This window comes from Alexandromys fortis, unplaced genomic scaffold (assembly GCF_014885135.2).
Source record: "Alexandromys fortis isolate MF-2015 unplaced genomic scaffold, M_Fortis_MF-2015_v1.1 scaffold_44, whole genome shotgun sequence".
NCBI classification, from domain to species: domain Eukaryota; kingdom Metazoa; phylum Chordata; class Mammalia; order Rodentia; family Cricetidae; genus Alexandromys; species Alexandromys fortis.
In genome coordinates, this window is record NW_026067921.1 from 5,544,081 (window position 1) to 5,555,122 (window position 11,042).

At 50.8% G+C, this 11,042-nt stretch overlaps 1 protein-coding gene across 1 annotated transcript; it reads right to left on the minus strand.

The window, feature by feature from the left end:
• Positions 1 to 3,707: 3,707 nt before the first annotated feature.
• Eomes (eomesodermin) lies at positions 3,708 to 10,761 on the minus strand. The gene is made up of 6 exons (XM_050141744.1): positions 9,520 to 10,761; positions 8,401 to 8,555; positions 7,669 to 7,790; positions 6,885 to 7,043; positions 6,738 to 6,799; positions 3,708 to 5,479 (listed from the first exon to the last, which is right to left on the minus strand). The coding sequence occupies exons 1-6, from the start codon at positions 10,395 to 10,397 to the stop codon at positions 4,741 to 4,743; spliced, it is 2,115 nt and encodes a 704-aa protein (XP_049997701.1). The 5' UTR covers positions 10,398 to 10,761; the 3' UTR covers positions 3,708 to 4,740.
• Positions 10,762 to 11,042: the final 281 nt, after the last annotated feature.

Below are 11,042 nucleotides of genomic sequence, written 5' to 3' on the forward strand. Positions count from 1 at the left end.
CCCGGACACCCGGCTTTGTAAACGCACGTTTTTAGTGTTTGAAAGGCGTAGAGGTGAGGGTGCTGCCTAAAATAAGGAGCGATCTGGGCGGACACCGCGGCAGAACTCCATCTGACGCGGGACACTATGGGGGAGAACTCCTTCCCTTTGCAGGCTGCATGCGCGTGCTCTATGCATAGGATGACCAGGACGAAGGGTTGTGTCCCGCCAGATTGCTCAGCCCTGTGGCTCACCAGTATTCGGGAAGTGAGGCAGGAGGATTACCCTGAGTTTGAGGCCAGCCGGTGTTCTAGTGTGAGACCCTGTCTTAAAACCTGAGAGACAGGAGAAGCAGGACGATCAGGAGTTCAAAGTCATCCTCAGCTACACAGCTGAGTTAAAAGCACCTGGGCTGCTTGAGGCCCTGTCTCAAACACACACACACACACAAAAAAACAAGACCCCAAAATAAAATAAGATAAAATAAAAAAGAAAGATAGAAATACGGGGGAAAAAATGAAAGAAAGAAAAGGTGAAAGCAAAGCGAAGAGACTGTTCCCGCCACTTCACACTTGCCGACCGGAATCGCCCCAGCTTCAGCGGTGGGGAAATGAAGCCCACCCAGGGTTCGCTTAGGCGAGCCGAGGTGCAAGCCCGGAGCGCGCGGTGCAGGCCTCTGCGCAGGCGGGAAGGGATCCGGCTACCCGAACAGACAGCAGCAGGTGGAACGGTCTCTTGACTTGGAATCCTCCCAAGGCTGACCTGCCGAATTTGTCTGAAAATCCAAACTTGAGGCCTCGGGGTGTGGGTGTGGGTGGGCTTGGGGTTACGGAGGGGTTCCTTAGGATGCAAACAACACAGGTTGGATTTCTTTCTTTTCTTTTCTTTCTTTCTTTCTTTCTTTCTTTCTTTTTTTCTTTCTTCTTCTTCTTCTTCTTCTTCTTCTTCTTCTTCTTCTTCTTCTTCTTCTTCTTCTTCTTCTTCTTCTTCTTTCTTCCTTTCCCTTCTTCTCTCCCTCCTCCCCTCCTCCTCTTTAAATTGCTATTTTAAAAGTCCCCTGGTTGTTCAAATATTTTTACCGGGTGAAAGCGGAATTTTTGAAATCCGGCGCAGCGGAGCGGAGGACAGTCAGTCGGTAACACGTCCCGGGGAGCAGAAGGAAGAAACGTGCAAACGCGTAAAATGCCAGGGCTTTCTTGTCCCTACCGGTGGCAGAATATCGGGAATGTTTTCATTCGCCAGCATTTCCATGACACGTGCAGGGACTCATTCCCCCACAACCCCATCTCTTCTCTCTCTCTCTGATCGCTTCTTTCAAACCCCACCCCCACCCCAATTCGAGAAAGCCCAAGAGCCTGCCTTCTTTATTTGGGCTTTAAGCTTAATTAGAAAGGAGGGAAACTGGGTGGGACGAACAGGAAATTCGGGGCCTCAGCATCCCTTGAGGTTGGGGCATAAATTACAGCAGTAACCCGGCTTCAACCGCAGCCTTAACACCAGTCAAGACGAAGACCAACTAAGGAGCAGCTTTCTCCTCGGCCCTTACATTCTTTTAGGCTTTTTTTGCCGCCTTTCCCAGTTTTCCTTCCAGGTATCGGAAGTTCCCTACCACGCTCAGGGTAGCTACCCCCCCCACGCCCATCCCAGCAATTCTTGGCTTTCGCACCACAGCAGAGAAAAACTGCACCCACTGAGAAGGAACCCGCAGCAGGACGGGTTCCAAATTTCCTCCAAAGCAAAAAATTAATTAATACGGGGATTGTTGGCTTGCTTTTTTATCTCAAAAACCAGACTGTTTGGCGATGAAGAGGTATTTCCAACCACGAATCGTTTTTTGCTTTTGTGACGATTTTTCCTCTCTCGTCGTAGTTTGTTTAAGCGGTTTTGTTTGTGGCAAGAGCTGAGGTCAAGCGAACTTGGGCGAGTCAGCAGACCCCCTACGCCTGTGTCTCCGCCTTGCGAGGGGGAGCGGCCTGCGCCGGCGCAAAGGTGCGCAGGGCCCGGGTTGGGAAGGTAAACACGCCGACCCGGCTCCCAGCCCTTGATCTTTATTTAAATGGAGTCTTGTTTATCGGTGTCATCCTAGGAGGATTAATTAGATACATCTCTTCACAATTTGGTGTCTGACACTCCATCTTAGGAATGCCTTATCACAAGGTGTTAATTGGGGCCACTCAGCCATTTACGTTTCTATTAAACACTGTGAGGGACTTTTCACAAGTACTAGATTCTTTTTACTGTACGGTGCAAAAATATACAAGACTTGAAATAGACTAGGCCAGAGGTCTCTTTATCCCGGCGTGTGATTAGCATTTTCGGGTTTTTCTAGAGGACAGAAACGGCAGAGCATCGTTTGATATTCCGGATACCCAACCGTTGGACGTTGGTTCTGAGTAGGTTAGGCCAACTATGCTTCTCTCTTCTCTCTTCTCTCTTCTCTCTCTCTCTCTCTCTCTCTCTCTCTCTCTCTCTCTCTCTCAATTCTGCTGCCCACAGACATACATTTAAAAAAATTCTCCAGAAAGTACGCACATACACACACCTGACACTCCGGTAACAGTCGGAGCGGCTTTGATAAAGAGTCTTGAGCAGGCAATCTTGGGAATGAGGAGCTAGCAGGTCCCCAAGTTCATGGCGGTGCAGGGAGGACTCTGACCCCAGAAGTTCGGAGGACTTGAGAGACCCACAGTTCAGGTACATCTTCTTGCCGCCTTAATTGGGCGCAGAAGGGGAGGAGGGTCCGACTGATTGCTTGCCTCCCCACAGCTAATCCTCTTAGCAGCTGCATTTCCGCGCTCTGCAGTTAGAATGACCCTCCCAGCCAGACCTTTACCCCAGGGTGAGAAGGGGGTTCCAAGGGTTTGCAAGCTGGGTTTTAAGCCGTCTGCAGATAACCCGGTGGGACGTCTGGCAGGGGGCGGGGAGGGCCCTCTTTTCCTAACGGCCTGGTCTGCCGCACGTCTAGGGTTCAGCCAGGGCCTGGGGGTAGGGGGAGCTTCGTCACCCGCAGTTAGTAACTAAAGCGGGGCTTCGAGCAAGGAGATGCGCCGCTGTCCAGATGCTGTTTGCAGAACCGCAGTGTACGAGACAAGTGGAACACTCTGTGATCGCCGCACCCAGTGCTAGCCTGCGTACAAGCCCTGAGTCGAGGATGAAATTTAGCTGAGGGTAAGGCAACCGAGGACAACAGCTGCACCAACCGCGGAAAACCGCAGATGGGCGCAAGGCTTGGGGTTAGCGAACATTGCGCCCTGCGGTGCTTAAAGACCCGGAACTCGTAGGCGCTCGAATGGCCGCGGGGGTTCCCAGGGAGCTTAAGTGGGTCTAGGAACCGGTAGCCTAAAGTAAACCAAGGAAAAGAACTAAATGACTAAGGTCAGGGGCGGAGGGTGGGGAGCTAGAATTAAACCTGCAGAGTGCAATCTTACGTCTCCAGGGCAAACACTCCCTCCTCAACCCACCCCCTCCCCAGCCAACACCCATTGTCCACACTTCCTAGTGGGGCAAGGAAGTAGATCCAATTCATCTTTGGAGTGGGGGTGGGGGATTAAAAAGAAGCACCCCCTGCCCACTCCTCAGGACCACAGTACCTAGTTAAAAGATACCAGTTTGGTGTGTGTATGTGTGTAATGTGTAAGAGACTGTTCACTCTGAAAAAGGGCAGAAGGAAATAAAATTAGATACATAAAATCCATAGCACAGAAGACAGCTGTATCCGTTCCCTCATTGAACCACATTTATTAAAAATGACTTACAACTGTACATAAAAATTCAGAGTCTCTAAAAAGCCTATAGGAACTGTGGCATCAGACTGCAATTTCTTCACATTTACTGAAGGGCAAAGTAGGGATGACCAAGGAAAGGATTAAACAGGTTTTTTTTTTTTCTTAAGTGTGGTTGAAGTGAATACAGAGGCAGCTGAGTAAGTACATAACTAAGTGGACGGAATAGCCAAGCTACTGAGGCTCCGCTCAACCCTGCAAATTCTTTACAAAGCCTAGGCACCAAGTTTACATTAGTTTATCTCTGATACCTAGGCAGCTGAATTTGTACAATATATTCCAGAGTACTCTACGGTGTCTAAACACACAACTGTACACTTAAATTCTCCCTTTCTCTCTGATCCCCCTGGTTTCATCCAGCAACACAGGGCCATCCATCCCTATGGCAAATGGTTTATCCCAAAATCCCGTAAGGAACTACAGGCAGCCAAGACTACCTAGCCACTTTCCCATTAGTTTTTCCTTCCTTGACTCTCAAGCCCAGACTCTTCAGCCACTGGCAGAAGATAGCCATGAAGAGCCCACTTTTGAAACTCAAGGCCCAGCCCTTCTTTTCCTGAAGCAAAAATACCTTAACACTCTAGGCTGCTGTTTGCTTAAAGATTTACAAGTAGAAATGAGAGCTAAAGACTTTTGCTTGCTTTTTGCTTTTGAAACTCACTGGATAGCATCTGGCACTCATTGAATGTTTGTTTCCCATAAATAAATCCAGCACTTTGAACAACCTCTGAATTTTAAAACACTTCCGAGTCCTCTGTTAATTTTATTTTACAAAGGGTAAAAAAAAAAAATGCTAGGTTTGCTTCAGTTCGTTACCTGCAGCTACGGCAAAGCTTTGGCACCTTCTCTCAGAGAACTGCACAAAACAGGAGACAGCAAAGGTGGAGGGGAAAAGTCTTTTTGGTCACCTAGGTAAAGAAAACGACAACAGGAACACCACCAGGTCCACCTGGAAAACACTGGGGGTTAAAACAGCTCTTCAGGGAGTTGTGTAGAAAGCGTAATATGCCCCCATGCCTTTCGAGGCGTCTTTACTGTACTCTTCAGGGTTCACGTCCTCACACTTGACAGGGGGCGAGTTTCCATTGCTGGAGGTGCTAGGGGACAAGCGCTTTCTCTTGCAAGCGCTGCTGTACACCCCCGAATCGTTGGAGTCTAGAGACTTGATGGAAGGGGGGGTTTCTATCCAGGAGGAGCTAATTTCTTCTTTGACTTTTTCCTTGGCAAGCTGGTCTTCTGGGAACACAGGGGGGCTCATTCTGGATGTCCATGGTAGGCCAGCTGCCATCTTCCTCTGATAAGCGCCTCGGCCCCCCCACCCTGCCATTGCAGGGAAGGTTGGGTCAGGGTAATACCCCAGGGCATGAGATGTCTGGAGGGGCAAGGACTTAATACCATACGGGAGCAAGGTACTGGAAGTGTATTCAGATTCATAGGAACTGATGTCTAGCTTGTTGGTCACAGGTTGCTGGACAGGCGTGACAAGCCACCGCTGGGGAGGGTTGGTCACCTCTTCGCTCTGTTGGGGCGAAAGGAGGCCGTTGGTCTGTGGCACGGTTCTCTCACCATTATAATATCGGGCTTGAGGTAAGGTGTTGACAAAGGGCTCCGGGAAGAAGTTTTGAACGCCGTACCGACCTCCAGGGACAATCTGATGGGATCTAGGAGAATCCGTGGGAGATGGAGTTAACCTGTCATTTTCTGAAGCGGTGTACATGCTACAATATAAAGAGAGACACTTAAAAAAAAAAAAAAAAACAACCCGTGTTAGCCCCAAACAAACTATCTCCCAGAAACTAGAGCCTTGTTCTCAACTGCATGGGCTGAGCGGGCTGGTGTGTTCCACAAGAGACTACAGTAGATCTCCCACTCCTTAACAGGAACTTCCCCCCTAGCGGTCAGAGCTGTGGCTAGAGACCCTTTTGTGGAGAGCTGGCCTTGCCAGCAGGAAGGCCTGGGTTCCGTGGCCAGATCTACACACACCAGGGCTGGTGCCAGGCCTGCAGTCCCAGCACAGGAAGTCAGAAGTAAAAGGCCATGGAAGCTACACAGCCAGTTTGAGTTTGAGGCCAGCCTGAGCTACATGAGCCTCTACCGCCAAATAAACAAATGAGGAAATCTACTTTTACAAGTGCTCAGTCGTACACCCCCTCTTGTCAATGTGATGGACAGGATGCCATGAGGCAACCCCACGACTCAATGCTATTTCAAATGCAGGGCCTTGCTATTCAGTGTGGTGAAAACAGCGACCTTCCAGACTTTTCCACATAGAACACGAGAAAGGGGAAATCTGCTAGGGAGTCTTTTCAAAGTTGGAGCAGGAGTTGAAGGCACACACGTCAAGGGGCTGACAACCACCTGTAACTCCAGCTCTATGGGATCTCACACCTCTGGCCTGCTGGCACCCAATTCATGAGTACATACTCACACACAGACACAAACACACTTCATTAGAAATAATGTTTTAAAAAAAATAGTTGGATCAAATTAAAAAAAATGGCCACATATAAGTAAAGCAAGATTGCTTAAGGCCAATATATGCAAAAATAGGTCTGGGGATATAGCTCGATGGTAGAATGCTTACCTTGCATGTACAAAGACCTGAGTTTAATACCCAGTGTGTGCTGTGTGTGTGTTTGTGTACATCAGCAAAAAACATGAAAATAGGTAAAAAAAAATCCTATATATAAAATGTCATACTAAATATGTCCTCAGGAAAACGATGACTCATTTCCTGTTCAAAGATGACGCAGGAAATGGGCTTGAAGATGAAGCTCAATTGAGAGAATGGTTGTCTAGCACACTCGAAGCCTGGGTGTGGCAGCCCATGCTTGTGAGCTCAGCACTAGGGAGATGGAGGCAAGACCATCATAAGTTCAAGTTCATCTTTACTTCTCAGCAAGTTGCAGGCAGCCTGGGACGGGAGACAGTCTTTTAAAAGACGACCTTGTGAGTACAGGGGAGAGCAGTACTTACGAATCATAGTTGTCCCGGAAGCCTTTGGCGAAGGGGTTATGGTCAATCTTTAGCTGCGTAATCTAGAGAGAGGAGAAGGATAGTAACTGAGGGCTTTATCTGGACAGACCTAGCCTGAGAGGCTCCTGCCAAGCCTGGGACACTCACGTCAGTGTTTTGGTAGGCGGTCACGGCGATGAACTGTGTTTCTGAGAAGGTGAAGGTCTGGGTCTTGGAAGGCTCATTCAGATCCTCTACGCCATCCTCGGTCACTTCCACAATGTGCAGTCGTGGTTGGTATTTGTGCAAAGACTGCAGCACTATCATCTGGAAACGGAGCCAAAGAGACTTTAACAAATTGTGTATTGTGAAATGGGACTTTGGCTTGCCCACTATGGAAATTAGCAGACCCCCCCCCCTTTTGTGTTATATGCTGGAAAACCTCAAAAGATGTGTTCTTAACAGCATTGAATAGCAAGGTCCTCACCGCTTCTTGAAATAGAGCTGAGTTTTTTGTTATCATTTTTAAGATTCTTGGCATTAACACTTTTGCAACTTCAAGTTCCAATTCTGAACCTGGAGTGGTGGGATACACTCATAATCCCACCATCTGACCTGGGAGGTAGGAGGATCAGTAGTTCAAGGCTAGCCTGGGCTACATATACAGGTCCCACTCCCCAAAATAAACAAGAAACAAACAAAAAAAACCCACTCGAAACAAAAACTGAGTTTATGTGTATTTAATAAACACTCTTTCCTCTTGGTTCCAAGTCCCCCCAAATTACATTTCTATGCCTAATAGTAAGAAACTATAATAGTAACAAAGGTAAATGAATTTATTAAAAGTGAGCTGGAGCCATAACTGCAAACACTTAATTAAACACAGGAACAAAAGTATGGCTCTCTCTCCAAGGGGCCCCAGGCGGAAGATCCCCACTCTTCCTGTCTCTACCTGTGTGTTGTTGCTGCTTGCTCCTTTGTTATTAGTGAGTTTTAACTTCCCAAAGGAAATCTCCTGCCTCATCCAGTGGGAACCAGTGTTAGGAGATTCCGGGTGAACGTACATTTTGTTGCCTAAGAGGAAAATCGAAAGGAAACATAAGCACGTACACAAACAGGACTGTTGAGTGTGGGGTTGGGGTGGAGGTCTGTTTGTTAGGCCTGGGTTTTCCATCAGGTCTGAGACCTGCTTCCAGAAATCCCTGAATCACAGCGGGACTCCAGGCACCCCCTCCAGGGCCAGGGTGCTTCCAGCCTTTCTTAATCAAGGCACTGCTATCACCGGCCTCTCCAAACTGAAAACAGAGACGGCTCCCGAATGTTAATCCGAAGGCCTTCAAAAGCGGGACGGGATGTGGCTCATTGAATATTTACTTTCATAGGTTAAGTTAGAGGAGGCCCCAGCTTTCTCAAGAGAATAGGAAAACACCAGGAGCTTTCCCCCAAACTCAGAACCTCATTGGACTATTTATTTCTCAAACACAGCCCGGTAGGGTCAAGGTGAAGGTTTGATATATAAAAGGAAGCAAGAAAAACGACGGAGCAAATTTCTCTTCAACACAAGGCGACTCATGCTAACATCCCCAGGTCCCAGGCTCGGGGTGAGGTGCTTGGTTATTGAAAAGTGACTGGTCCAGGACTGGGGCTCTGGTTCCTTCCCGGCCCAGGTCTCCTCTCTCCTCACCCTGCATGTTATTGTCGGCTTTGCCACAGGTCACCCACTTGCCCCCTTGGAAGCGCCAGTGGTTAGGGTCGGCCAGAACCACCTCCACGAACACGTTGTAGTGGGCGGTGGGATTGAGTCCGTTTATGTTGAAGCTCAAGAAAGGAAACATGCGCCTGTGTGCCAAGAACAGAACCAGAGGAAATGGTTTCAGTAGGAACGCTCATGACACGCCCTGCCACCCCTGGACACACAATAGAAGACTGCAGTAAACAAAACAACAACAACGAATAGGTGCTATGGCCGGAAACTACGAAAACGGTTTTGAATTAACAATTTTTGAAAACAGCCTCCAAATCAGTATTTCCCTTAATTCATATGCTTCTGAGACCTCCATCCACTCAAACTCCCTGGTCTTTCAGAATCTTACTCGTTTTCTTACTGGGATATGAAAAATTATTTTTAAGGACACAGGTAACACAAAACATTAAGCAGGCGCGTGCCCACTTACATGCACGTGCGCGCACACACTCACACACACACACACACACACACACACACAGAGTTTTGAGTTCCTGTCTCCCAGCACCCACTCCCCCGTTCCTCCAAAAGTAGCTGTTGGCAGTTTGAAGGTGTACCAGAATTTTCTTGTAGGTTCCCCGCAAATCCCCCATCATCTGGCGTCAAAAAAAATCTACCCACCCACCAGCTCAAACTCAACTTCTTTCTTTTGCTCTTCTCATAGAAGCGCCCAACAAAGAGCATGGAGCTTGAAACAACTGCATTTCAAATACTTGTGCTCAGGCCGCACCTCAGCTCCAACCTCCCCCACCCTCCCCGTGTCCTCGCCTGCAAGCTGTAAACTGCAAGCTGCAAACCCAGGAGCCAGTGGCTCCTGAAGATCCACCTTCAAGGGTCCATTCCATCCATTTCCATCTCTGCCTCCTCCCTGTCAATCCCAGGGAGGGTGACTAGAGGGGAGAGTAACTTTGGCAGCCGGCCCAAGCCACAGGTGTGCGTGCGAATGGAATGGGGCGCGACTTTGTAGATGCAGTGTCCCCTGTATGGCGTGCATTTAAACACTCCAAGCATAGGACGCAAAGAGCGGACACAATTTCCTCAACCCGGCACTGTGCTCACCTGCCCTGTTTGGTGATGATCATCTCAGTTTGGTGACGATGGAATTTGAGCCATAGGGGCCGGTTGCACAGGTAGACGTGGGCGCGGAAGCCGGAACCGGGCACCCCGAGGCCTCCCAATCCTCCGCAAGATCCGGCCGCTGCGGCTCCGGCGTACGGCCCGTAGAGAGGAGAGCCCTGGCCGTAGGGATAGGCGCCAGGACCGCCAGCCCCGCCGCCGCTGCCACTGGCACCGGTCCCCGAGCCCGCGGCGGGGCCGTACGGCGCCCTCGCGGGCGGGCACACGGAGGCGGGGAATCCACCGGGGGGCAGCATGGAGCCGTAGGGGTAGCGCGCGCCATTGGACGCGGGGTACACGGATCCGTGGGCTGCTCCGGCCGCCGCCTGGTACTGGAAGAGCGAGCAGGGCGCGGCGAGCTCGGAGCCTTGCGGTCCCGGCGACGGGAGGTAGTAGCGCTCGGAGCTCAGGCTGTCCATGGAGTAGCGCGCGCTGGCCGCAGCGCTGGCGGCGGAGGGCAGCTCCTCCTCGGCGCACGGGGAACCCTTGCGGCCGTCCGGGGGACCGGGCTTGGCCACAGCCGAGGCGTTGCCAAAGGTGTCCCCGGCGTCTGCGTCACTGAGCATGGCCGCGGGGGCCCCCGCGCCGGCGCCTGTGGGTTCTGCGCTACCCGCCTGGCACGGGAGATTGCCCGGAAACTTCTTGGACGCTTTGTCTAAGTCCAGTCTCTGGGGCGAGGGAGCAGCACCGGGGAGGAGGCTGACGTTCCCGCCACCTCCCCCTCCTCCGCCTCCTCCGCCACCTCGCGCACTGTCCAGCGAGTAGAAGTGCGCGCCCGGCAGGTTCACGGAGCTCACCAGGAGCTGCTCTCCTAACTGCATGCTTTTGCGATTCGCAGACGGCAGCCGGCTGCCTCCTCGCCTCCCGCGGCCTGGTTATAAAGGCCGGCTGGGGGGAGCCAGCGCCCTCTTCCGAGGGGAAGGTAACGTTCCCTTCCTCTCTCGCCCGGGCTACCCACCTGGGGACCTGCGGGGCGGCTTCAGCGCGCGCCCCGAATCCAGCGTCCTTTCTGCAAGGGAACAAACCCCAGCTTGTAGGTGGGTGATGGAAACTGAGCAAGCAGCGTTTCCTTCCGTCTTTCCTTGTCTAGCTTCCAGGACCCCCTACACTCACACTAGGGAAGACGACTCAGCTCTGAGTTCCCATTTAGCAACCAGCCCGCTTCTCTCTGTTGGCACCGCAGTGCTAAACCCTAGGCCTACTTGACTGCTTGGAAACTTACGAGCTGTCGCTGGCTGCTTATATGCGTGCTGCCAGGGAGGGGCTTCGCAGCCCCACGGCTAGGGGACTTTGCTATTGGCTGACAGAGGTGACACTAATTCAATTAAGCATTTATTAATTGGATCGAGTTGCCTGCAAGTTTCTTTTCCTCCCCGCCTGTTTGTTTGGCTGTTGTTGTTGGTTTGGTGCTTTTAAGTTTCCTTGGGGGACTTATAACCCACTGTGAGAATCAATCCCGGTGTCTA